General features: G+C 44.5%; 1 protein-coding gene across 3 annotated transcripts; it reads left to right on the forward strand.

The window, feature by feature from the left end:
- The first annotated feature begins 2,249 nt into the window (after window positions 1-2,249).
- Window positions 2,250-26,993, forward strand: COMMD7 (COMM domain containing 7). Of its 3 annotated transcripts, XM_040247551.1 has the most exons (9): window positions 2,303-2,488; window positions 11,887-11,940; window positions 12,038-12,140; window positions 23,229-23,285; window positions 23,368-23,405; window positions 23,853-23,943; window positions 24,260-24,309; window positions 25,158-25,206; window positions 26,240-26,993. In XM_040247551.1, the coding sequence occupies exons 1-9, from the start codon at window positions 2,405-2,407 to the stop codon at window positions 26,314-26,316; spliced, it is 603 nt and encodes a 200-aa protein (XP_040103485.1). In that variant the 5' UTR covers window positions 2,303-2,404; the 3' UTR covers window positions 26,317-26,993. The 3 variants fall into 3 exon arrangements, with proteins under 3 accessions (XP_040103487.1, XP_040103485.1, XP_040103486.1); XM_040247553.1 differs by lacking the exon at window positions 25,158-25,206 and having other exon boundaries at window positions 2,250-2,488; window positions 24,260-24,288; window positions 26,257-26,993; XM_040247552.1 differs by lacking the exon at window positions 25,158-25,206 and having other exon boundaries at window positions 2,320-2,488; window positions 26,257-26,993.
- The last annotated feature ends 317 nt before the right edge of the window (window positions 26,994-27,310 follow it).

The following is a 27,310-nucleotide window of genomic DNA, read 5'->3' on the forward strand; positions in this document are numbered from 1 at the left end:
CTAAGTGTTTTATAAGCATTATCTCATTTCATCTTTTCTAGTAGGTTCTACTATTATCTCCATTTGTACAAAAGAAAAAATAAATGAGAGCTCAGAAAGGTTAGTAATTTGCTCAAGACAACATAATTAGTAAACAGAGGAGACAGATGTGTAAATGACAGCAGAAACACAATGTGATAAACATTAAAACAGAAATAAAATGAGGCACAAGACATAGACAATTGAAAGTATGATTGAAAGTATTTGAAGTAATTGAAAGTATGATTAATATCATGCGAGGTATATCTTTGGGTGCTTAAAATAAAGCCCAGCATGTGGTGGGCATTTTAAAACAGTGATAATGTGTACCTCAAACTTGAATGTGATCATGAGTCACCTGGGGATTTAGTTTAAAATGCTGGATCAGCAGGTCTGGGGTAAGCCTGGGAATCTGCATTTCCACCATGCTCCGGGTAATGTCCTAGCTGCTGGTGCAAGGATCACACTCAGTACCAGAGATTAAATAGCTTGGCAAAGTGAGAGAGCCCCAAATATGTAAAAATGAAACAAATCACAGAAGCCCCAGTGACCTGTGAAGTAGAAAAAGACTGGAAAACAATACAATTACTATTTCACCTACGGTATTGGGCTGCAATTTCAAGTGAATTTCTTTCCGTTTATCTATTTTCTGTCACAATCAATTCCACGAATATTTATTGAGTGCCTCAGCACCAGCCACTGTGAGAGCAGAAATGAAGGAAATCTAGTGGTTTCCGCAAGGTTCTTTTTTTTTTTTTTAAGTTAAAAATAATTTAAAGAAGCATACTTAAAATGGGAGCATTTCATTGCATATAAATTATACCTGAACAAAGTTGATTTAGTACTCAAAAATATGAATAAATATAAGGCCCTGATAGGGATCGTTTTTAATAGGTTAAGACTATTTTAAAATGAAAATTCCTGGACGGTGAGTCAGGGGGTCTGAGCTCAGTGTCTGTCTGTCCGTAACTTGAAGGTTGACTCTCTTCCAGGTACTTCGGACTTGGACAGGTGCCCTGCATACATTCTCAAAGCACTTTGTACCTCTTGGCATCAGTTAATAATTTCACACGTGTAATTTTTCACGTGTGTGTCTATCTCCCAGATTACACTCTGACTTCTTCTAGACCATGCACTACAACTGACTTTGTCACTGTGGAGTCCCAGCACCTGTCAGGACATGTGCCCTAGGGGTGGCCCTCACTCGGATTATCTGTTGAATGGATGCATGAAGGAGTGTTGTTCATACCTTTCCAGAAGGGACTTTTTGGGGAAGTGTAGAGGAATGCCAGTCTTCCCCACACTCCCCCACCCAGGTTTCTAGGCACCCACTCCCTACTCTCAAGTCTGAGCTAAGAGGCAGGTGAAGATGCTTTTGGGCTTTGGTGTCAGGACCTAGATTCCAGGGAGCATGTCTTGGTTTTCTCATCTGTCCAATGGGGATCAGGTAATATCTGGGACTTCAAGGGATCCTTGGGAAGAGAACATGGGGGTTACAGTGTTTCAAGGCCTGCAGTGCTTGTCACTGTCCCCCAAATCTCCCCTCCACCAATCTGACCACCTTCCTCTTCTGTGAGGCAGTTTCTTCCATACCAGAGTTTCCCCAAGTGCGGTCTTTGAGAAGCTGTTGGAAAATTCTCAGGATCCATCCCAGGCTTTTCTAAGCAGAGCCTTTGGAGGTGGGTGCCAGCAATTGGCATTATAGCAAGCCCTCCAGATGACACTGGTGCAAGCCCAAGTTTGAGATTTTATTGCTTTGCTCTGCTCTGACCCAAGCTTGCTCAGGGACACTGGGCCTGTCAGTTCACTTTTCTATCGCCAGTGCCTGGCATCTAAGAGGAGGCATGCACTGAATACATGCCGAATGCATCATAACGGTGATGATGATAGCAGCTAGCTATTGACTGAGGACCTTCTGTGTGCTGTGTGCTGGGCTATTTTCTGAACATTTTAGGAGGGTTAGCTCATTTAAGGTGCCACCCCCGCGATCGTTTAACAAGGAGAGTGAAGCAAGTTCCGAGCGGGCAAGCGCAGTGCCCAGGGGTCATCCAGCGGCGGCGGGAGACCCCGCTGGGAGTCCGGCTCTCACCGCTTTGCTGCTCAGGGTCCTGGCCTGGGCACAGCGATTGCTGATATCCTTCCTGGGCTTCCCCAGGGAGCCCCTGCTCCGCCCCGCCCCACCCAGGGTCCGCGCGCGAGTGCGCGGCTCGGCCAGGGCGCCCCTGGGGCGCCCCTGGGGACCCGCCCGGGAGGAGCGCGGCGGCAGCGGCGGCGCCCGCGGCCGGTGGCGAAAGTGCGGCTGCGGAAGCGCGGCCACGGCGGCCGCGCGAAGGAGGAAGTCGGGGGAGGCGCGGGAGCGTGGGGCCTGAGGGGCCGGGCGGACGCCATGGGCCGGCTGCACTGCACACAGGACCCCGTGCCCGAGGCCGTGGGCGGCGACATGCAGCAGCTGAACCAGCTGGGCGCGCAGGTGGGCCGGGCGGCCGCGGCGCGGGGCCGGGGCGGTTCCCGGGGAGGGGTGGAGGGTTAGGCCGCGGCAGGCCGCTGTGCGAGCCTGGCTCGGGAGAGGTGGGTTCGGAGAGGGGCTGAGGGGAGTCAGGGTCTCAGGCCAGTTTTCAGGGCCGGGCGATTAAGGGAGGTCTGAGGCCAAGCTGAAGGGCCCCAGGGAAACCTCGGCGGCCAAGAGATGGTACTAGGAGACTTCCCAGGGTCCTGGGGACGAGGAGAGTTTGCAGGATCCCGGAAGAAAGGCTGAAGGGAGTCTTAATGTGGCTGAACGGAGTTGAGTAACGCACTGAGGGCTTTGGGAGGCCAATGGAGTTTGGGGGAGCCGTGGAATTTGGTGGGTCAGGTGAGGGACTGAGACGTTTAGTAGGAAGACGGGGTGGGGGGCGTCTTGGGGGAGACTGAGGAGGGTCTTAGCATCTCAAGGGGGCAGAAGCTGCCTGGAGTGGGGCTCGGCATCTGGGGATGGGATGTGGGTGCAGGTAATGGCCAAGCCAGAGTGGCTCTGTGGCCAGGCTAGTGATGACATCCTCTCCTCATCCCCACCCCCACCCCACCCCACCCCACCCCCCAGTTAAGGGAGATACGGGTAGTCCATGGCAGCCCTCTCCAGTATTCTTGCCTGGAGAATCCCCATGGACAAAGGAGCCTGGCGGGGGCTACCGTCCATGGGCTCGCAAAGAGTCTGACACGACTAAGCACAGCACAGCACAGCACAGCACTTGTAGTCCCCAAGGAAAGAACCATGTACCCTATCCAGTGGAGGGCAGGTCCTTGACGGTAGTGGAGCTGTCGAAGGCTTTTTCTCACTCTTCAGGCTGCAGGTGCCAGCCAGTCAACCTTGAAGGCTTCCTGCTCCTGTGTTTTTGGGATGTCCCTTTCCTACCACCAAGGCAGCCAAATTAAGCAAGTTAAAATGACAGGTCTCAGGATCACTGCAAAGGTACATCTGTTCCCCCCACCATGTTGTAACTTCCCAGGAGGTGGGGCCGCTCTCTGTTATCTCAGCATCCTCACAACTTGGTGTTTTCTCATAAAGGAACACTAACTGTGATGGCAGCCGTGTTCTACTGCCGTGGCATCCAAGAGAAATAAACTACAAGCCACAGGTCTACTTTTACATTTTCTAGTAGCCACATTTAAAAACTAAAAAGAAAGAGGAAATGAATTTAATGTGTTTTCTTTAACCCACTCTATCAAAGTATTATCATTTCCATGTGTGACCCACATAAAAAAAGAGCGATGAGATGTTTCACTTTTTTTTGGTATAAGGTTTTTGATTCTAGTCTGTATTTTAAAGCACAACTCAAATTGGATTAGCTTTTTTTTTTGGATTAGCCTTTTTCAAGTGCTCAATATGGTCAGTGACCATTGTACTGCATAGCACAGTTTTAAGTGCTTTTATGTATATTGAGTCACTGAGTTCTTGCAACTACCCTAGGAGTCAGGTACTATTACCATTCCCATTTTACAGATAAGGAAAAATGGTTTAGGAAAATAATTTGACCAGTTTGAGGCAGTTTCAGAGTGCTGTGAAAGTGCTGCACTCAATATGCCAGCAAATCTGGAAAACTCAGCAGTGGCCACAGGACTGGAAAAGATCAGTTTTCATTCCAATCCCAAAGAAAGGCAATGCCAAAGAATGCTCAAACTACCACACAATTGCACTCATCTCACACGCTAGCAAAATAATGCTCAAAATTCTCCAAGCCAGGCTTCAGCAATATGTGAACCGTGAACTTCCAGATGTTCAAGCTGGTTTTAGAAAAGGCAGAGGAACAAGAGATCAAATTGCAACATCTGCTGGATCATCGAAAAAGCAAGAGAGTTCCAGAAAAACATCTGTTTCTGCTTTATTGACTATGCCAAAGCATTTGACTGTGTGGATCACAATAAACTGTGGAAAATTCTGAAAGAGATGGGAATACCAGACCACCTGACTGACCTGCCTCTTGAGAAACCTATATGCAGGTCAGGAAGCAACAGTTAGAACTGGACATGGAACAACAGACTGGTTCCAAATAGGAAAAGGAGTACGTCAAGGCTGTATTGTCACCCTCCTTATTTAACTTCTATGCAGAGTACATCATGAGAAACACTGGGCTGGAGGAAGCACAAGCTGAAATCAAGACTGTTGGGAGAAATGGCAATAACCTCAGATATGCAGATGATACCACCCTTATGGCAGAAAGTGAAGAAGAACTAAAGAGGCTCTTGATGAAAGTGAAAGAGGAGATTGAAAAAGTTGGCTTAAAGCTCAACATGCAGAAAAGATCATGGCATCCAGTCCCATCACTTCATGGGAAATAGATGGGGAAACAGTGGAAACAGTGGCTGACGTTATTTTTCTGGGCTCCAAAATCACTGCAGATGGTAATTGCAGTCATGGAATTAAAAGACACTTACTCCTTGGAAGGAAAGTTATGACCAACCTAGACAGCATATTAAAAAGCAGAGACATTACTTTGTCAACAAAAGTCCGTCTAGTCGAGGCTATGGTTTTCCCAGTGGTCATGTATGGATGTGAGAGTTGGACTATAAAGAAAGCTGAGCGCCGAAAAATTGATGCTTTTGAACTGTGGTGTTGGAGAAGACTCTTGAGAGTCCCTTGGACTGCAAGGAGATCCAACCAGTCCATCCTAAAGGAGATCGGTCCTGGGTGTTCATTGGTGGGACTGATTTTGAAGCTGAAACTCCAATACTTTGGCCACCTGATGTGAAGAGCTGACTCATTTGAAAAGACCCTGATGCTGGGAAAGATTGAGGGCAGGTGGAGAAGGGGATGACAGAGGATGAGATGGTTGGATGGCATCACCGACTCAATGAACATGGGTTTGGGTGAACTCTGGGAGTTGGTGATGGACAGCGGGGCCTAGCGTGCTGCGGTTTACGGGGTCACAAAGAGTTGGACATGACTGAGCGAATGAACTGAGCTGAACTGAACTTAAGGGCAGACAGCCTTTATCGAAGTCCTTTGGGCCATTTTCGCCCCTTTTCTTGGGTGATCAGACTTCTCTGAGTAGCCACTCTATTAGCTGGCTTTCATTAGCCAGCTATTCTGGCTATTTCTATTAGCTATTGCTGCTGCTGCTGCTGCTAAGTCACTTCGGTCGTGTCTGACTCTGTGCGACCCCATAGACAGCAGCCCACCAGGCTCCACCATCCCTGGGATTCTCCAGGCAAGAACACTGGAGTGGGTTGCCATTTCCTTCTCCAATGCATGAAAGTGAAAAGTGAAAGTGAAGTTCCTCAGTCGTGTCCGACTCTCAGTGACCCCATGGACTACAGCCTTCCAGGCTCCTCCGTCCATGGGATTTTCCAGGCAAGAGTACTGGAATGGGGTGCCATTGCCTTCTCCGTCTATTAGGTATTAGCTATTTCTATTAGTTATTACTTTCATTAGCCTTTTACTTGAGACCTAGGCCTCAAGGAGGAAAAGAATCATTGTGTTAATGTCGGCATGACTATTTATTGCTTATTTGATACATATTTATCTGAATGCCTACTATGCACCAAATAGCCGCTAAACCCAGTAAAGTTTACAAAGTCTTGATGAATGAGGCCTGTTGTGCTGGGGAGGTTGTGATCTGCTGCGGCAGGTCAGAAAATGGAGACACGGCACATTACTACGTGAATCTGCATGTTTTCTGTGATGCTGTGATCAGTTCTAGGTAACATGGAGCCTTGAGAGTAGGTAGGATTAAAAGAATCATTTTTAGTGTGGTTATCAGAGGAAATTCAGAAAAAATATAAAGAAGGAAACAAATGGTCGACAGTCTCTCACCTAGCAGCATACAAGTTTAGAAAATTCAGACAGTACTGAAAGATACAAAGTTAAAATAAAAATACCTATTTCTCTGTCTCCAGAAATCATCATTTTAATAGTTTCTCATATATCTTTATAGAAAAAAATCTGCATCTGCCATCACATTTATGGATATCCTTTAAAAACTTTTTTTTTTTGACAGTAAAGGCATTTTGTGATATTCTTTGAAACAGATATAGCACAATTTAACCAGTCCCCTGTTAATAGACACTTCAGTTGCTTTCAGTTTTTTTATTTTTGTTTGTTGCTGTCAACAAACTGCCTTGTTTATGTCTGGGTTTACTTTTGGGGACATCTCTGAAGGGCATGCTTCAAGCAGTGGAATTACCAGGTCAAAGGGTTTGATCGTTTGAAAAATTAGACATGGATTACCACATTGTAATCCAGAAAGTTTGCCCCAGTTTATCTTCTCGACTGTGTGCAGTCACATCTGTTACTTTCCAACCCTGGTGCCGTCAGACAATTAGTTTTGAAGATCTGACAGATGAAAAATGGTATCTCCTTGTTCTGCTGATTTTCATTTCTCATCTGGAATAACCTTGGGCATCTTTTCATATGTTTAACTGGTGAGAATTCGTTCAGATTTTGATTTCATTGCTAGTGATGAGCAGGTGAGCATTCCAGGGAGAGGGGGCTATGCAGGTACAAAGGCAAAGAATGGGGAAAGTGTTTAGGGAAGGTTTGTTCAACAGATACAACTCTGCACTCACAATAATTAAGGTGCTGTGACCCTAAGCAGCTGGAGGAGAAACCTTCTCTGGTAAAACAGGTTTGTACTCCTTATCAAGATTGAAAATTCTAAGTGCCCCCAGGTGAGGTTCCAAGAGGGAGCCTCAGAAGTTAAGAATCTGGGTAGGTCCCTTTCTTGCTGGGAGAGTCCTGATATCTGGGCAGGGCTTTGAAGGATAAGGAGGGTTTGGAAAAGTGGAGATAGGGATGGGGGTTGATAACAGCCTACAGACCAGAGTAGCTTGAGGCTGTTCATGGGAGGAAAGTCGGGGATGAGGCCGCACAAGGAGCTCCATCCTGAGTGTTAGGCTGAGGCCTGGAAATGAAAGAGCAGCTGGAGGCCCTCTCAGCCACCCCATTTTTTTTTTAAGGCCCTAGTGGCATAGGAAACATTTTTGGCCAAAGATATGACAGTTCCACAGATCTGTAGCAAAAAAAAAAAAAAAGAAGAATAGAGGAAAACTCAGTTTGAGGACCCATTCTCAAGCTAGTCTTGACTATTCTGTTTTTTCTCTGTCAACATTTGTGCAAGACTGATACCCAATGTCATAAATATTGCAGAAAGAAAAACCCTGGACCAGCAAAGCTAGAGTGTTTCTGTGGGATATCCATGGAGTTTTGAGAAAGCAGAGACTTCTAAGATACCATTAGCTGGTGGGAGTGTAAATCCATGCAACTTCTCTACAAGGCAATTTGGCAATATTTTCTGAGAATTTAAAATGTACATATCTTAGAGAATAAACTAGTGGTTTCCAGCGGGGAGAGGGGAGTAGGGAGGGAGATAGGGATAGAAGGTTAAGAGACACAAACTATTATGTAAAAAATAAAGAAGCTGTCGTTAGGATGGGCTTCCCTCTTGCCTCAGTGGTAAAGAATCCGCCTGCTAATCCAGGATATACGGGTTCAATCCCTGGGTCGGGAGAATCCCCCAGAGAAGAAAACGGCAAACCACTCCAGTATTCTTGCCTGGGAAATCCCATGAACAGGGCAGGCTGGCGGGCTACAGTCCATGGGGTTGCAAAAGAGTCAGACATGAATTAGCAACTAAACAACAACAATAATTATAAGGATATATTGTACAATACAGGGAATAAAGCCAATATTTTATAATAACTATAAATGGAAATGACCTTTAAAAGTTAGCAATTACTGTGTTGTATACTTGAAACGTATATAATATTTTACATCAACTATACCTCAATTTTTAAAATGTATATAGGACTTCCCCAGCAGTCAGTCCAGTGGTTAAGACTCTGTGCTTCCACTGCAGTGGGCACAGGTTTGATCCCTGATGGGGGAACTAAGATTTCACCTGCCTTATGGCATGGCATGGCCAAAAAAACAATTTTTTAAAAAGCGTATCCTTTCACTTAGAATACATTTTAAGAATACATCTTATAGACATACACATACATGTTTCACAAAGAAGTATGTGGGAGGATATTCATTGCAGCATCATTAACATAAGATCAACACATACACACACTATAATGTTCATTTCTAGGGAGCTAAATTATGCTGTCTTAACTGTTGAATGCCATACGGTTGTTAAAAGAACTGGGTGGATTTATATCTGCTGACATGATTGATTTCTAAAATGTAATTGAGTGGGGAAAAAAGGTGAGATGCAGGGAGTGGGTTCAGTATGATCCCACTTCTATTTAAAAGAGACTAAAGAAAAATGAAATGATGGGAAGGCCACAGAGGTGTTAGCATAATTAGCTATAGGTAGTGGGACTGAGGTGGGAGGGGGCAGGGAGAGAGTAAGAGATTTTATTTTATATTCTTTTATGCTAGCTGGGTGGGTCTTTTTTAAAACCTTGCGTGTATATTACTTTTACATTTTCATATAAGATTGGTTTTATATTTTAAAATAGAATACATTTGAGAATAAAATAATACAGAACCTTGCCAGGGGTTTGTGTAAAGTTTATGTATCATGGAAAAAGGGGCAAATGCATTTGACAGTCACATGTACAGTTTGGGGGGCTTTGAGCCGCAATATCTGCTTGTTGTCTTCTTTGTTTAAATGTTAAAGCTGTATCTAATGGCATAGTGACTTTAATTGTGGCTGTGGTAACTGCTACACACACATACATACATACTAGAGGCTTGTTGAGCCTCTAGTCTGACACTGTACTGGAGGCTTTGTATGAGCCGATTAGTACTGTTCTGGAAGCTATGTATTATTACCTCTGTCTTTCTGATGGCAACTGAGATGCAGTGAGGCTAAGTGACTTGCCCAGGGTCACCTGGATGATCAGAACAGTGATTCACATCTGGGTCTTTTAAACTGTTGTGTCTTGGTTTCCTTCACTGTGCCACACACACCGTGTCCATCAGGAGAGGATATGGGAAAATAATGCTAAATGTCTCAGTCTGTGCGAGCTGCTGTAACAAAATACCACACCCTGGGTGGCTTGGACAACAGAAATTTATTCCTCATAGTTCCAGAGGCTGGAAGTCCAAAGTTAGGGTGCCCACAGATTGATTTCCTAGTGAAAGCTCTCTTCCTGGCTTGCCTTCTTCACGTTGTGTCTTCGCAACGTGTGCCTCACAGAAAGAGCTCTGGGGCAACTTCCTCAGAACTTCCTGGTGCTTATAAGCGCACCAGCCCTATCAGATTAGGGCCCCACCATTATGACCTCTTTTAACCTTGTCAGCTCTTCACAGGCACTTTCTTCAAATACAGTAGTATTGGGGTTAGGACTTAAACCTATGAATTTTGGGGCACACAGATATTCAGTTCTTAGTAAGATAGTACTGATAAAGAGGTTCACATGCACAAAAGAATAAGTGACTGGCAACCCACTCCAGTATTCTTGCCTGGAGAGTTCCATAGACAAAGGAGCCTGGCGGGCTACAGTCCATGGAATCTCAAAGACTCAGACACGACTGAGTGACTCACTCACTAAGATAATGTATAAATGACATGTTAAAATTTGCTATTCTGTCACATACTCAACAAGATGTTTATTGTGGGGGAGAGAAACCCAGAAAACATGAATAGGCAAAACAGAAGAAAATAAAAATCACCTAAAATGTTGCCACACAGAAGTAACTGCTTTTAAAAGCAAGATAGAGGGACTTCCCTCTTCCCTGGCAGTACCAGTAGTTAAGACTCATGCTTCCAGTGCATGGGGCTCACGTTCAATCTCTAGTCAGATTGAACATCCCACATGCCACATGCAGTACCCCCCTCAACAAAAAGTAAGGTAGAGAAAAAGTTCATGTAGTATGTTACCATTTATGAGAGTGAAAATGGGAAAATTTATATATTTGGATTGATTTATGTTTGAATAATAAATATGTGGAAGTATAAGCAAAAAGAGCGAGTATGTGCGTGCTTAGTCGCTCAGACGTGTCTGACTCTTTGTGACCCCATCGACTGTAGCTTGACAGGCTTCTCTGTCCACAGGATTTCCCAGGCAAGAATATTGGAGTAGGTTGCCATTTCTTCCTCCAGGGAATCTTCTTGACCCAGGGATCAAACCCACGTCTCTTATGTCTCCTGCATAAAGGGTAGATTCTTTACCACTTGAGCCACCTGGGCCTTACAAAACAAAGGGAAGGGAAAAAAAAAACAACTATTTCAGTGATTTTCCCTTTTCAGATCTTATTTTGGAGGGGGGTGTTAGAAGGTATTTGACCCCTTGAGATTTATGTGTAACATGTGTGCACACAGTCTCTCAATATGTATCTTGTAAGCATCCCAACAAAATATGAGTTTTTTAGACAATCAAGTGGTATAGTTAGATGGGCACTGGTGGTGGGCATTGTGAATATTTGTATTTTTTTTTCTTTTTTACTGAAATATAGTTGACATAGACTATGTTAGTGTCAGGTGAACTATACAGTGACGACATTTGCATACGTTATGAAATGACCGCCATGCTAAGTCTAGTAACCATCTGTCACTATGCTAACTTTTTACAGTATTATTGACCATATTCCTTATGCTGTATATTACATCCTTATGGCTAATGTACAAACCTCTTAATCCCCTTAGCCTGTTTCATACCCCACCCCTCTCCCCTCTGTATCTGTGAGTCTATTTTTGTTTTATTTGGTTTTTCAGATTCTGTGTATGAGATCATATGGCATTTGTCTTTCTCTGGCTTACTTAGCATAATACCCTCTAGATCCATCCACGTTGCTGCCAATGGCAAGATTTCATTCTTTTCATGGCTGAGTGATATTCCATTGTATGTATGGAGCATATCTTTATCCACTCATCCGTTGATAGACACCTAGGTTGCTTCAGTATCTCAGCTATTGGGCGTAGTGCTGCAGTGAATATTACTGTGCTTATATCTTTTCAAATTACAAATGTTTGTAGCTCTAAGATAATCAAAACTGATATCAACATCTATGTTCTCTTCACTTCTCTCTTTTTTAAAAAAGATAAATTGTTTGGTTTTTTATTTGGCTTTGCTGAGTCTTTGCTGCCAAGCAGGCTTTTCTCTAGTTGTGATGAACAGTGGCTACTTTCTCTAGTTGCAGTCTGCAGGCTTCTCATTACGGTAGCTTCTCTTGTTCTTGAGAGGGCTTCAGTGGGTGCAGCACGTAGGCTTGGTAGTTTTGGCTCCTGGACTCTGGAGCACAGGCTCGGCAGTTGTGGTGCACGGGCTTGGTTGCTCCATGGCGTGTGGGATCTTCTCAGTTCAAGGATCATTTTCAGGCAGACTCTTCCACTGAGCCACCATGGAAGCCCCCTCTTCTCTCTTAAGGGGCTGTAGTTGGATGGAACTGGGGAATCCTGATCCAGGAGTAGAGTTTTCTGATGTTCTGTGTTCTTCTCTTCACAGCAATTCTCAGCCCTGACTGAAGTGCTCTTCCACTTCCTAACTGAGCCAAAAGAGGTAAAGTATCTTGTGATAAGGAGAGTTCCCGAGGGTGGGTCTGTGGTCCTGAGGTGCTTGAGGTGAAGGCCTGGTTTGTGCTGTCCCCCGTCTGTAGGTGGAAAGGTTTCTGGCTCAGCTCTCTGAATTTGCCACCACCAACCAGATCAGTCTTGGCCCCCTGAGAAGCATCGTAAAGAGCCTCCTCCTGGTTCCAAATGGTGAGTAGCCCCTCCCAGCAGCCGAGGCCAGAGACATGGTTTGAACATTCCCTCAATCCACAGAGTTGGCAGGCATGCTCTGGGCACTGAGCCAGAGTGTTTGGTAGGGAACCAGACATGGGCGGGACTGCAGTCTAGGCAGGGAAGCCAGGTAAACAGACAGCCGTGGGAGAGCATAATTGCAGTCTGCATCCCCACTTTGGTCCCCAGACTTACCTTTCCTCCACGTGGTAGGTGCAAGATTGAGAGTAAGGGTTTATAAACTTTTACAGCAACTTGACAAAGTTTCTCTATGTTTAAAATATCTATTTATTTTTATTTATTTATTTGGCTGTCTTGGGTCTGAGTTGTGGCACGCAGAATCTTCGTTTCGGCACAGACTCACTAGCTGTGGTGCACGGGCTTAGTTGCTATGTGGCACCTGGGATCTTAGTTCCCCGACAGAGGACGGAACCCTCGTCCCCTGCATTGCAAGGCAGATTCTTAACCACTGAACCATCAGGGGCAGTCCCTTGACAAAGTTTCTTAAATCTACTAATTTTAAAAAATGGGACTTGCATTTTTTTTCAATGTGGTAGAATATATGTAACATATAATTGACCACTGTAACCATTTGGAGCTTTTTTTTTTTTTCCTAGATTGTAAACATTAATGAGTACATGTTTTGCGGCAAGTTTTGGATACATAAATTTTTTTCTAGCAGGGTAGCATGCCTGCTAAACAAAAATGAAGTTAAATGCAGCTCAAGAAAAACCTCACAATTTTTTAATGATTTATTAGGGTAATCATAGCATAGAAATTTATCTGAATTTAAAAATTTTTTTGATCCAGTTATTGGATGAATCTTTAGCTCACTTATCCTCACCCTTATCCTTGCTAAGACTTAGTACTATTAGTACTTAGTACATATTTTGTAAGAACAAGAACATTTTCTTTCATAACTGTAGTGCAGTTATCAAAAGCAGGAAGTTTACACTGATTTAACGCTTTTATCTAATCTGTGATGTGTATTCACATTTCACTGAGAGTTATGTGGGGCTTATATTTTGTAAGCATTTTTTCATTTCAAATTTCTAGGAATTAATTTTCATTGTATTATACAAAAATATCAGTCCATGGTAGATTGAAAATTTTTTAAGTATGTCTTTTGATGCAGATAGTTTGAGAAGCGGGGTTTGCTTTAGAGCAGTCAGGGAAAGATTCTAGCCAGGAGGGAGGTGATCACAAAGTTTGAGCTGCAGGGTTATCTGTCGTAGCACTGTTTATCACAGAAAAATTAGAAGCAATCCAGTTACCCAGCTGTTGAAAATTGGTGTGATGTACTGTGGTCCAGTTTTACAGAGGAGTATGGTGGTGGTGCTTGTAGTAAAGAACCTGCCAGTCAGTACAGGAGATGTAAGAGATGTAGGTTTAATCCCTGGGTCAGGAAGATCCTCTGAAGGAGGAGATGGCAGCCCACTCCAATCTTCTTGCCTGGAGAATCCCATGGACAGAGGAGCCTGGTGGGCTGTAGTCCATAGGGTCACAAAGAGTTGGACATGACTGAAGCGACATAGCACACACGCACGGTAGTGATCAAGACTTCAGTCTGAGTTAGTAGGAACGGGGTGTGAATCCCAGTCTGACCCTTGGTAAGTAGTGTGGCTTTGGTACCCAGTCTCTTTCAATCCCTAGCAATAACCCTCCCCCAGCAGTTGTTCCTCTCCATCTAAGCTTGTTTCTGGTGTGTGCGTGGGGTGGTTTTGAAGCTTAATTAAGATAATGTAAATAAAATGCTGAATAAATTATTAATAAATAAATGTCCATCGACTCAATAGACCTGAGTTTGAGCAAGCTCCAGGAGTTGGTGATGGACAGGGAAGCCTGGCATGCTGCAGTCCATGGGGTTGCAAAGAGTTGGACATGACTGAGCAACTGAACTGAACTGAAATAAAACACTTAGCACAGTTTCTCTGCAAAAGGTTATTTTTCATGTTATGTATTAATATTAATTTTTTAACGTTGTTGAGAAAAATATGATATGGAAAACCTTTCACAATATTCTGTTTAGTTCTATCTGCCACGGTCCTGTTTTTGTGTTAAAAAAGTTAACTGTGGTTCTGTCTGGGTGATAAGACAGCAGGTTATTTTACTTGTTTATTTTCAGCTAAATATTGTCTTAAAAGTTGCTAGAATTAATTTGGCAATTTAATTAAAAGTTAATTTTATTTAAAGAGAGGTGACATTTGAGCCCAGGCTTAAAAGAATGAATAAATGTTGATTGGGCTGAGAGGAGGTAAACAGCATCCCCAGTTTGCATATTTTAAACATTAGTAAAAAGCTGATCTTCCCAATATCTCAGCCTAATGGTACATTAAAAGTTGAGAACTTGATTGTTTGTACCTTCTGATATATTCTTCATGCAGATCCTTTTCTTTGCCCTGCTTTGTGCTCCTGAGGGTTCGGGGTGTGAATCAGAAGACCCCTGAGGTTTCCAGCTGTGGAATTTTATGATCCTCTGTTTGTGAGATTCTTGCCTTCCTTGCCCTCATGGCGGGTTAAAAGCATCAGAACCACAAGGCTGGATGAGAATTGCAGTCTTCCCTGGTGACTCAGATGGTAAAGAATCCGCCTGCAATGTTGGAGACCTGGGTTCGATCCCTAGGTTGGGAAGATCCCCTGGAGGAGGGAAAGGCTACCCCCTCCAGTATTCTGGCCTGGAGAATTCCATGGACAGAAAGTCACAGAGAGTCAGACACAACTGAGCGACTTTCACTTTCACTTAACACAAGAATTAATTTTCATTACAAACTTAAAACTGCAGAGCTCTGGACAGTCAAAAGGGAAATTTTCTTTTTACTCTCATCCAACTCTTGTCTCTAGAAATAATCATGATATAATTTTAGCATGTATCCTTTTCTATGTTTATGTACACTGACAGAGCCATATACATTCATATCGTTTTGTTTTTCATCAGTGGTAATAAACCACAGAATTGCTCTGCGGCTTGCATTTTTCCATACCTAGTACATCGTGAAGATTTCCCCACATCAACTTCATTCTTCTGGTGACTGCAGTGGACTTTGAACTGAATTAATCTTCTTTTACTTAATCCATTTCCTGTTGCTGGACATTTTAGTTCTGATCCTTCACTCTTAGAAAGTGTACCGTACCACAGTGAACATCCTTAGGAAATCTGTGTATTTAGTGTGTGTGAGCATTTCTGTAGGACAGGTGTCCAGCTTATAGAACCAGGAGTTTTTATCCTCTTTATTCTCACTGTCCAGCCTACACCTGTGGGAATGAGGAAACCTGTGAGCTACTGTGGGCACTGATTTTTCAGGAGACCTCTGTCTGTTGTCCCTGCCTCCATTCTTTCCAGTCTTTATCATCTCTGCTCCCTGCCAGACTGCCTTAATTCTGCTCAGTCCTGTGCTCCAGCCCCAGTACTACCTCTGCAGAAAGTCTTCCCAAACCATCTCAATCCATGGTGACCTCCCCTTCCGCTCCGCAACTGAGATGGATTCTTTTATCTGCAGCCCTTTTTGGAGCATAATCATTTAGTCTTCTGTTGATCATGCTGTTTTGTATGTATCCATCTCGTGGTCCTAACAGATAGTTCCTTGAAGTCATGGGCGGGTCTGTACTACTTTCCTAAGCCACAGTTACAAGTAAAATGATGACATAGAACAAGAGCTTTTGATTCATGCTGGGTGACTTGAGCTGAACTTGGGAGACCCTGTGACCCTCCCAGGGGATGTTGGGTGTATATTCTTCAAGCAGGATTAATGAGCAGTGTTTATAGCAGACCGTTTTCTGTAGGTCCAGAGAACACTGAGGTGTGCTGAGTTCCAGGGACGGGCTTTGCAAGCTCACTTGGATTTGAGTCTTGGGCATATCACTTTAGGTAGCTATTTGGCCTTGGACAAATCAGCCTCTTGGGGCCTCAGTTTCTATCTGAAAAACAGAGTAGTAAGAACAGTTTATGGTGATGGCTTTAGGAATAAATGAGTTAGTATCCATAAAGCACTTGATACCATGCCTGCTGAACTTTACTTTGTTGATTTATTTATTTTTGGCTGTGCTGGATCTTCGTTGCTGTATAAGCTTTCTCCAGTTGGGGTGAGCAGGGGCTCCCCTCTAGTTGTGGCATATGAGTTTCTCATTGTCGTGGCTTCTGTGGTTGTGGAGCACAGGCTCTAGGTGCACAGGAGTTTCAGCACCCAGGCTAAGTAGCTATGGTTCCCGGCTCTAGAGCACAGGCTTAATAGTTGTGGCTCACCGGCTTAGTTGCTCCACAGCATGTGGGATCTTCCCGGACCAGGGATGAAACTGGTGTCTCCTGCACTGACAGGCAAATTCTTTACCACTGAGCCACCAGGAAAGCCCTACATTGTTTATTTATTTATTTATTTTTCCTACATTGTTTATTGATAGTTCAGTTAGTTTCTCTTATGTGCCTCGATGTCAGTACAGAGTTCAGGAATTCTGAATTTCTTCCAGAGCATCTGCTAATCATCTGAGGTAGCTTGTAAGTCTCTTGGCCTCTTCCTCATCCCTTGGCCTGATGAGGGATTATCTTTTCAGTCCCAGAGGCTGCCATCCCAGAACGAATTCCCAGCCCTTCATGCCTTCTTGTGGCAGCAGCCTCTTCACTTCTGTTCTCCCATCCAGATTCTAGTTTGCCCTGGAATACAGGACAGCTTGGACCCTGCTGCTCCTCTCAGCTGTTTACTTTGCCTAATGGAGTCTGTAGTCCTTAACTTGGCCTTCAAGGCCTTCCCCTGTCTAGTCTGAAAGTGCCCTCATTGCCTTCTCCTTCCTTCATCCTGGTATGGCTTGTTGGAGTTCAAGGGACCCCAAAGACCTTCCAGATCGGTCTTCCCCAAATTGGTGTTTTCATCCAGAAAAGACTTCAGTGGCCAGGCAGGGTCATAAAGTTCTGTCCCTGCACCTCCCAGCCTTGGAATCTTGGAGATTCACACACACATTAACATATCTCAGTCTCTGAAAAGCCCTGCAGTAAACTGGTTAACCTGTTTAACCAATATCTGCAAAACAGTTAACCCTGGAACTCTTCTTTTTGGGGGCAGGAGTAAGTGCAGAGGGGGAGGGTTAAGTAAAAGCTTTGTAAAGTGCTGATCTAGTCTGATCTTTGTCTTGGAGATAAAGAAACAGAGCCCTAGAGAGGGGAAGTGACTTGCTTTAGATCTTATAGATGAAAAGCTATTGCTGCACCCTCCTTGATTAGCTCAAAGCTTGTGGGTTTGTTGGTTGTTTTTTTTTTTTTAACATTTTTCTTTTACTATTTAGTATGTAATTAAAAGCACCTGAGGGCTTTCCTTTTGGCTCAATGGTAAAGAATCCACCTGACAACGCAGGAGATGTGGGTTCGATTCCTGGTTTGGGAAGATCCCACATGCAGTGGAGCAGCTAAGCCGGTGCCCATCACTGCTGAGCCTGGGCTTTAGTGCCTGGCAACTGCCACTACTGAGCTCATGTGCCACAGCTACTGAAACCATGTGCCCTAGAGCGCATGCTCTGCAGCAAGAGAAGCCACCGCAATGAGAAGCCCAAGCACTGCAACTAGAAAGAGTATCCCCTGCTCGCTGCAACTAGAGGAAAGCCCTCACAGCAACAAAGACCCAGCACAACTAGAATAAATAAATAACAATAAGTCCACGAAGAATTGTTCTCTTAAAAAAAAAAAACCTGATTTCAACCTTTATCAACTCATGTCCAGATTGCTTCACCTGTGCCCTGCCTACTTCAACTCATTGCTCTCCAAACTGGATTACTTTTAAACAAATCTCAGACATCATATCGTTTCATTCAACTCCTAGTTATGTATCTCTAAAACATAAAGGACTTTCTCTTCCTTATCAAACCACTATGCAATGATCACATCTAAAATTAAAATACAAACTCAGAGTTCAGACTTCCCCATTGTCTCATCCATTTTGTTTGTAAGTGTTCTCATTAAGATCCAGATAAGGCCCCCACCTTGCATTTGGTTCCTACGTGGCCCTTGTATGCTTTCTTCACAGCTCTGAGACCTTGAGCCAAGTCATGTAACCACTCTGAGAATCAGTTTCTTCAGGAATAAAATGGAGCTAATACTAGTAGCTCATACATTGTTTCAAGAGTGGAGAAAGATGGCTATCCAGTGGTTAAATTTGGCACTTTCAGGACAGGAGTCCCGTTCAGTCTGTGGTCAGGGAACTAAGATCTCACAAGCCATGCAGTGCAGCCAAAAAAAATAAAAATAATTTTTAAAGAATTTCTTTCAAAAAAAATGGAGAAAGATAATAAATGTAAACTGCTTGCTTCAATAGTAAGTGGTAGTAGCTACATTGCTGTTAGTATTGATTGTCATTATTATTATGAGTTGTCACCTAGAAAAGATTACAGATAACTTCGCAAGAGGGACATAATTTAAGCTGGTTTTTACTTTAATATCTGGCCCTTGTGGGTACCCAATAACTGGTTGTTATTTATTCATTTATTTATTTGGATACATCAGGTCTTAGTTTCATCATGCAAACAGATTTTCTTGTGGTGCACAGGCTTATTTGCTCCTCAACATTTGGAATCTTCCCAGACCAGGGATCAAACCCATGTTCCCTGCATTGCAGGAGAACTCTTAACCACTGGACCACCAGGGAAGTCTCCACTGGTTGGTGGTTTCTGTTGTCTTTTTTTTTTTTTTTTTAAGGAAAAAGCGATAATTCCCTTTCCCCACTTAAAGGAGTCTGTCTGCCTGGGCCAAAAAAGGAATAATCAGCATTGAACAATAATCGCAAATGGTATTTAATCAAATGCTGGACTAAGTTCCCTAGGGGTTCCCAACCTTGCCCTGCTCTATTTTCTATGTGGCACTTTTCAGTAATCCTATACCTGGAATAATACTCTATATAATAGAATCCACTGCAATGCAGGAGGCCTGGGCTCGATCCCTGGGTTGGGAAGAGTCCCTGGAGAAGGGCATGGCAACCCACTCCAGTATTCTTGCCTGGAGAATCCCATGGACAGAGGAGCCCAGTGGGCTATAGACCGAGGGATCGTGAAGAGTCGGACATGACTGAGGGACTAACACTTTCACTATACGACTTATCTACTTGTTACATTATTGTTATAATGTATTATATGTGTTTATTGTTATATCCCCAAAGATTGTGAGTCTCAGGAGGATAGAGACTGTTGCCTGTTCAGTTTTTGATGCATTCCGACATCCAGCTCAGTGCTGGCACGTGGCAATCTCAGGACATCTATATACAGTGACTGTGACCTCTGTTTGCACGTGAACCTTGCGGGGTGGGTTCAGCTAGTGAGCCTTCAGGGTCAGTAATCACTGAATGAATGGGGCTCACATGCTCTCCCAGCTGATTCACCAAGGCTTAGTTCTGTTCCTTGGATTTCCTTACTACTCTGAATAAGCTTGGGAAGGTTTTGGCTAGAAGAATAGTGTTTGCTAACTTTCCAGCCATTTCCTGAAACCCTCTTCTTTGTCACTCACACTATTTGATGGCAGTGGGGGTTTGCCTAAGGCAACTGTTCCAGTGAAAAGTGGAGCTCAAGGACTTATAAACCATCCCAGATGGTTATCTGTATTTAAAGGACATTCTCAGATTTACCCTAGTGACATGTTCTAATGACTGCAGTCCTGGAGTTCAGATTTTTCTGACATGGGGTCAAGGCTGCAGCCCTGTCTTGTGCTTACAAGACAGAGGAATCACCAAAGGAAAAAGCTGAAAAAGAAGCTAAGGGCTTGAGGCCTAACGATGCAAATATGTGTATTTCTCTTTTTTTAAGATCATGTTTTTTGTGTTTTTTTTTTTAACATTTATTCATCTATTTGGCTGCCCTGGGTTGTAGTTGCAGCATGCAAACTCTTAGTTAAGACGTTGGATCTAGTTCCCTGACCAAGGTTTGAATCCAGGGCCGCTGCATTGGGAGTGTGAGTCTTAGCCACTGGACCACCTGGGAAGTCCCTCCATGTATGCTTCCAGAGTATGGCTCTTGCCTGTCTCAGGTAGTGAGGTGCCATCAGGACAGAAAGCTTGCTTTGGTCCCTGCAGCTCGGTAGCCTCAGTTGTCAGTCACTGTCCGGTTGTGGCCTAGTCTTACTCCCCGACAGCATCTCAGAATGACCTGGAATGGAAAGAGCCTGAATTTGGGGGGTCAACTGCCCCATAAGCTACTTTCTCTGCTACTTCCCTGCTGTGTGGCCCTGGGCAATACGTTTAACCTCTTTTCTTGGAAGGGAGGGGCTTTTTTTTTTTTAATTATAGAGAAGCACAAGAAAGAAAACAAAAATGACTCACAATTTTACTGCCTTCCTATTAAAAAAGAAATAACATGCAGCTAGGATGTTTTTAAATGACACCAAGGAAAAAAAGTCCCACCCAGTCCCTTTCCTCAAAGGTATCCTCTGTTTTGTGGTTGTGTTCACCAAAAATGTACCTTACATCTCTCAATTTAGCCATAAGATAAGCATATAATTAAAGCTGTAAGTACTGACTCGATGGACATGAGTTTGAGTGAACTCCGAGAGTTGGTGATGGAGAGGGAGGCCTGGCGTGCTGCAGTTCATGGTGTCGAAAAGAGTCGGACACAACTGAGCGACTGAACTCAACTGAACTGAAGAATAGATAATATACCCTTCTTTATTTATACAAAAGGGACCACACTAAGCAGACTGTTCATACCTTTTCTTTTCTTTTAATTATATTTTTCAAATAGGCAGGTCAGGAGCTACCTTATTTTTAAAGGTTGTATAGCATTCCATTGTACGGATTCTTTGATTCAGTATGTGTTTAATGAGTTGAGGGCCAACCAACGAACAGTGCCTGGCATTTTTTTTAGTACCTTGGGCAGTGGGCAAGACGGACCAAGTCCTTGTTCTCAACAAACTGACTTTTGTGAGAAAATTGGCAATAAATATGTAGCATGAAGTTGGGTAGTTATAAACTGCCATGCAGAAAAGGACACTTGAAGATTGGTCAGGGACCCTTTCAGAGGAGGTGCGATTCAAGCAGATTCCTGAGGAAAGTGAGGAGTGAGCATGTGCAGATTTGAGGAAGCGTGCTTCCTGCAGGAGCAACTGCAAGGGTGAACGCATGGAGGTAGGAACCTGCCTAGTAAATAATGGGAAAAACTGAGTAAGTGAGGAAGAGAGCAGAGGGTTCTACAGAAGGACAGATCCACAGGGCACTGTGAGAACTTCGGGATTTACAATGAGTGGAACAGGAGCTATTCGAGGGTTTTGAGCAGAGAGGAGACACGATCTGACTTAAGTTTTAACAAAATCACCTTGGCACCAGGCAACTTGTGTGGACACACCAGAATCAGTGTACTGTTTCTGAGTTTCCATCTCCTGCCCACACTGCTAAGGAGCTTCCCTCACAGATCTCCGTGTATGGAGGGGCAGAGCTGTAGGTGAGCTCTTAGCAGTGAAGTTGTCAACTCTGGATTTGCCAAATCCTCTCCCCACAAAGCTGAACCTTTCTCATCTTTAATTTCCTGCTAAATTAAAAGTTACAATGGTATTCTCTCCACCTTGGAGTATTTGGGGATCATCAGACAGAATGTTGGATTTGAACTGGATATAAACTAAGGAGCTCACCAAGAGTTGATTGGAGTGACTGGACATAACAGCCTTCTTGGAGAGCTTTTATGGCCAAGGTTTCCTGGGGTCTCGCCTTTTTTTTTATTTCCCTTTGGCTTCCTTGCTCAGTCTGATTTTGGAGATAAAAGGTTTCCTCCCTTTGTTGACTCCGTTGATTTTGCAGGGGACAGCAGCCTTTCAGATTGTTTCTCTGGAGTGGGATGGGGGTGGGGGCTCGGGTTTAGGGTGTTACTTCAGGGCTCTCCCTGGACCATGGTGGACAACTTCTTATACTTTGATTAGTCATCTTCTGAAGGACTAAGAAGTGGAAAATTTTAAAGCTGTTGCCAGATCGTGACTGGAGGCTGTAGCCTGCAGGTTAAATGTTGAGAAGCGCGGATTGCTGGGAGCACTTTATTTTCAGAAATGGGAGCCTTTGAGCGGAACAAAGGAGGTGGGTGCAGGGCAAGAGTAGGAGGGTGGGGTTTCTCAGGGCTCCTGAGGGGAGGGGCTTGACAGCCCCTCTGCAAGTGACTTGGCAACTGTAGAGGCTAACTGCTTAGTCCATCTGCGTTTGCTTCCTGAGGGCTGACCTTCTGGGGCAGGCTGTCCTGTATGGAGACAAGAATGCTCTGTAATCCGCCCTAACCGGTGCTGTAACCACTGGGCCTGTGTGGCTCCTGAGCGCTTGGAACAGCTGGCGCAGCTGAGGAACAGAACACGACATTTCCTTTCATTTTAGTTCATTAACAGTTAAAGAGGGGAATTCCCTGGAGATCCAGTGGTTAGGACTTGGCACTTTCACTAATGAGGGCCTGGGTTCCATCCCTGGTCAAGGAACTAAAATCCCACAATCCACGTGGCAAGGCCAAAAAAGAAAAAGAGCCTCGTGTGTTCGGTGGTTACAGATGGCACAGTGCCAGCTTCAGGCTGTTACCCCTGTGCCCACCTGACCTTGAACTCCCCCACTTGGCTCCAGGAGTCTGTGGCCTTATTTCCTCAGATAAGTCACCCCCTCCCCAAGTCCAGACAGTCTTTTCTTTTGTCTGTAACTTCATCTATACTTTCTGGAGGGGCCAATGCTTGTGTGGCACCTAAAGTGAAGTGAAAGTTGCTCAGTTTTGTCCGACTCTTGCGACCCCATGGACTGTAGCCCGCCAGGCTCCTCTGTCCATGAGATTCTCCAGGCAAGAATACTGGAGTGGGTTGCCATGCCCTCTCCAAGGATCTTCCCCACCCAGGGATTGAACCCAGATCTCCCACATTGCAGGCAGATTCTTTGCCGTTTGAGCTACTCAGGAATCTGCCCCAAAACACCCCCTAAAGCGTGCTGCCTGTTCCCCCTCCTCTCCTTCCTGCCTGGCTGGACCGAGATCACGCCTAGTGAGCTGAGTCTGTGTGTTCCCTTTGTTATCCCTGTCGCTTACGTTGTGCCCATTAAATACTTCCTGCCAGTGGATTGATTGATTTGCTCTTTCTGACTGATTTTTCTCTTCTCCCAGGTGCCTTGAAGAAGGGTCTCACAGCCGAGCAGGTCCGGGCCGACTTCATGACTCTGGGTAGGTGACCACCCCGGGTTGCTCACATGACAGGCCCTACGGCCCTTCCCTGTGGTCATGTCTCCCTTCTGTTCTCTTCCAGGTCTCAGTGAGGAGAAAGCCATCTACTTTTCTGAAAAGGTATCAGAATCCCTCTTAATCAAATTTTAAGATTGTTTGTTTTTATTTCCTGAAAGCATACAAATGGAAAACACCAACCAAAGAAAAACCATCAATCATCGTATGTCATTTCCCAGCTTAAAGTTTTTCACTTGATTTCATGCAGATGACATACATCCGTGAAAACACTATTCAGTGCATCTAATGTTTTCCCTCTGATTTGACTAAATATAAATATCATACAGTTTTTGTTCCAACCTGGATTAAATCTTGGAATAAAAGAAGATTCCTGCTGCCCCTCTCCACCCGGATCTGTGCACACAGGCCGAGCCCACTGTGCACATAGTGCCTTTGCACTCTGCCCATGTCTGTGTAAAGACTAAACACGCTGCATTGGGGGTGGAATAAAAAGGGTTTTTTTCTTTTTTTTTCCATTGTGATGACTTTGGCTTTCTGCTTTTGTTCCAGTGGAAGCAGAATGCCCCCACCCTCGCTCGATGGGCCATAGGTCAGACTCTGATGATTAACCAGCTTGTAGATATGGAATGGAAATTTGGAGGTAACCAGTTAGAGCCAGTCCTGGGTCACTTGGATGATGCAGGGTTGGGTGGCAGAGGCTCTCAGATGACTTCACTGGGAAAGTGGGATCCTTGGTCCCCTAAGATTGTTGGGTCCAGCAGCTGCTTCCCTGTGTCACTGTCCACATTCAGCAGCTCTTTCTACCCATGGCTGTCTGTGAGTTCACTTCCTGAAAAGCACATTCTGCTGTCTTCATCCTGGCCCCCACATGGCTCCTGCTTTACAACTTGCAAGATTGGGCTCTTCAGAGTTGGTCCTCAACCAGCCACTTACTATTTTTCTCTTTTGTGTCACAGTGACGTCTGGGAGCAGCGAACTGGAAAAAGTAGGAAGTATTTTTTTACAAGTAAGTCTTTTTCTGATCTCTGAAAATTGGGAGATTTTTGACTTGGTTATAAAGTATTAAATCTACATTTTACAATGAAAAGTGAAAGTGAAGTCGCTGGGTCATGTCTAACTCTTTGCGACCCCGTGGACTGTAGCCCACCAGGCTCCTCCGTCCATGGGATTCTCCAGGCAAGAATACTGGAATAGGTTGTCATTTCATTCTCCAGGGGATCTTCCTGACCCAGGGATCGAACCTAGGTCTCCTGCATTGCAGACAAATGCTTTAACCTCTGAGCTACCAGGGAAGCCCTCACATTCTACAATATTCTAATGCAGTTACTCACTCAGTCATGTCCAGCTCTTTGCAACCCCATGGACTGTAGCCCTCCAGGCTCCTTTATCCTTGGGATTTCCCAGGCAAGAATACTGGAGTGGGTTGCCATTCCCTCCTCCAGGGGATCTTCCCCACCTGGGGATTGAACCTGGGTCTCCTGCATTGCAGGCAGATTCTTTACCATCTAAGCCAACAAATCTACCTTGGGTTTCTTTAATATACAATTAAACCATGTTCCACTGAAGTGCCTTGTGTATTTCAGAGCAATGTGGTCAGCCAAAGATGTGGTTACTAACACGCTTACTTTCAGATGAATAGGATCTGGATGTTGTTCTTGAAAGTTTTGATTGTTCCTGTCATCATGGGAATTGTTAGAAATTTTGGTGTTGGACAATCTAAACAGCTCTCGAGTAACTCTCAAGATACTGGATGGTTTAATGTTTCCGTGAAAGTTCAGGTTTCAGGAATTTCTTTGCCCAGTTGTCATTGTTTTAATTTAAATATTTTATTTCTTTTTTCCTTTTTTGGCTCAGTTAAAGTTGGTCATTAAGAAAGGAAATCAAACTGAAAATGTATACATAGGTGAGTCCAAATTCCCATTTGAATACTTCCACTTTTTCCATGTTTTCTTAAGTCATTAGGCTCCTGAGTGTGTGTTAGTCACTCAGTCGTGCCCGACTCTTTGCGACCCCATGGACGGCAGCCCACCAGGCTCCTGTGTCCATGAGATGGTCCAGGCAAGGATACTGGAGTGGGTTGCCATTTTCCTTCTCCTTAGGCTCCTGAAGCCCACCACTAATCATTTTTCCATAAAAAAAAGCCATAATCGGATTATGGAATCTCCATTCTTCCACCTTTGCTCTCCTAAATGATAAGCCATTAACAAGTTGGAGACCCCACAGTCAATGAACTTTTTGCTAAAGGGAAAGGGTGGGCTAGGAATGTGAGTGAAAGTCGCTCCAGTTGTGTCCGACTCTTTGCGACCCCATGAACTATACAGTCCATGGAATTCTCCAGTCCAGAATACTGGAGTGGGTAGCCTTTCCCTTCTCCAGGGGATCTTCCCAACCCAGGGATCGAACCCAGGTCTCCCACATTGCAGGCAGATTCTTTACCAGCTGAACCATAAAAGAAGCCCAAGAATACTGGAGTGGGTAGCCTATCCCTTCTCCAGCAGATCAGTGGGTAGCCTGTCCCTTCTCCAGCAGATCTTCTGACCCAGGAATCAAACTGGGGTCTCCTGCATTGCAGGCGGATTCTTTTCCAACTGAGCTATCAGGGAAGCTTGGGGTAGGAATGGTGAATATCTAAGAGCAAGAAGCTCTGGGGCTGTGGGAATCACATCAGCTGTCCTGAATGGCACTCTTTCATCCCTTTGTGTTGGGGAGTTAATGCCATTTAAAATCCCCCCCTCCACTTTTTTATTTTTTTTATGGAGCTGAGAACTTTCTGTGTTCAAGGCTTCAGTTCTTTATTATGATCAATTACCCATCCAGAACTGCTTAGAGGTATTAAGTCAAAAAATAAAAAGGAAGTCGCTGGGTGTAAGTTCGTTTTCTTGGATGATTCTGTGGAGTTGGAAACATTTACCTGAAGCCACGTTTTCTCTCCCCAGAATTAACCTTGCCTCAGTTCTACAGCTTCCTACACGAGATGGAGCGAGTCAGAACCAGCATGGAGTGTTTCAGCTGATTTCTGTCCCCGACTTGCGTCTCCACCTCGCCCCCTCCCTGCCCCCTTCTCCTCTTTCCCGGTGACCTGCTCTGAGAGGCTGCTGGGCTCCCAGGCCTGTGGCCTCTCCTCTGGGCCTGCCTGCCTCTTGGGAGCCCAGGTGCAAAGTTTCTGAAAAACAAAGGATTAAGAACTTAAGGAGCCCGGACAGGATGACCCTGAAGAGTCTTCATGAGGCACCCTCCACCACCTATCTCCCAGGTCACCGTTTAGATATTCAGAAAGGTGATTGCATCTCAGATGCAGGGGAGGAGGTAAGTCAAGTCACCTCCCCTTCAAAGCCCCGGAGTACACAAATGGTCTGTTGCTCAAGATATCAACACTGATGACCTTCAGCAAGGGCTTGTTTATGACTAAGGAAGAGGTGGATTTCATGAATGACTCAAAGGGAGCTCCCAGCAGAGTTCCTACAGGAATTTGTGGTGGTGGGGCCTTGCTGATCGGTCTTTAGTGGACACCTGTGTAAAAGTATGGGCTGAGTCTGCTCTGAAAAAAAAAAAAAACAGGCTTCACTTCAGGTTTTGCCCCGTTGTGTGTAATGAGGCGGGCCTTTTGAGGTTACTTCAGCTTGTTTTGGTTCAAGCTGACCTGTGGTGGTTAGATGAAGAATAAAGAAGATTCTGAAGAACAGGTCTGCATCCGGTTGTCTGTGTGCATGGATTAAAGAGTCATTTCCCTTGCAGAGAACTAGTGCTCTCATCTTCAAAAATTATCTTCCTAGTTTTAGTGAGGGCCCTGGGTCTTCCGTGAAATTCACTGTAGTCCCAAGTAGGCGTTTGTAAGAGCAGTTCAGGGGAAACTCAGGTCAAAAATATGAAGAGTAGATGAATACTTTGTGTTCAGATAACTTTAGTACCAACCTGTCATGTGACTTCTCCTCCTCCTTCCTCTCCCCTCCGCCTCAGAAATTTTTTTAGGTTCTGAATGGATAATACATGCCCATGATTCAAAAAAT

This window comes from Oryx dammah, unplaced genomic scaffold (assembly GCF_014754425.2).
Source record: "Oryx dammah isolate SB20612 unplaced genomic scaffold, SCBI_Odam_1.1 HiC_scaffold_10, whole genome shotgun sequence".
Classification (NCBI taxonomy): domain Eukaryota; kingdom Metazoa; phylum Chordata; class Mammalia; order Artiodactyla; family Bovidae; genus Oryx; species Oryx dammah.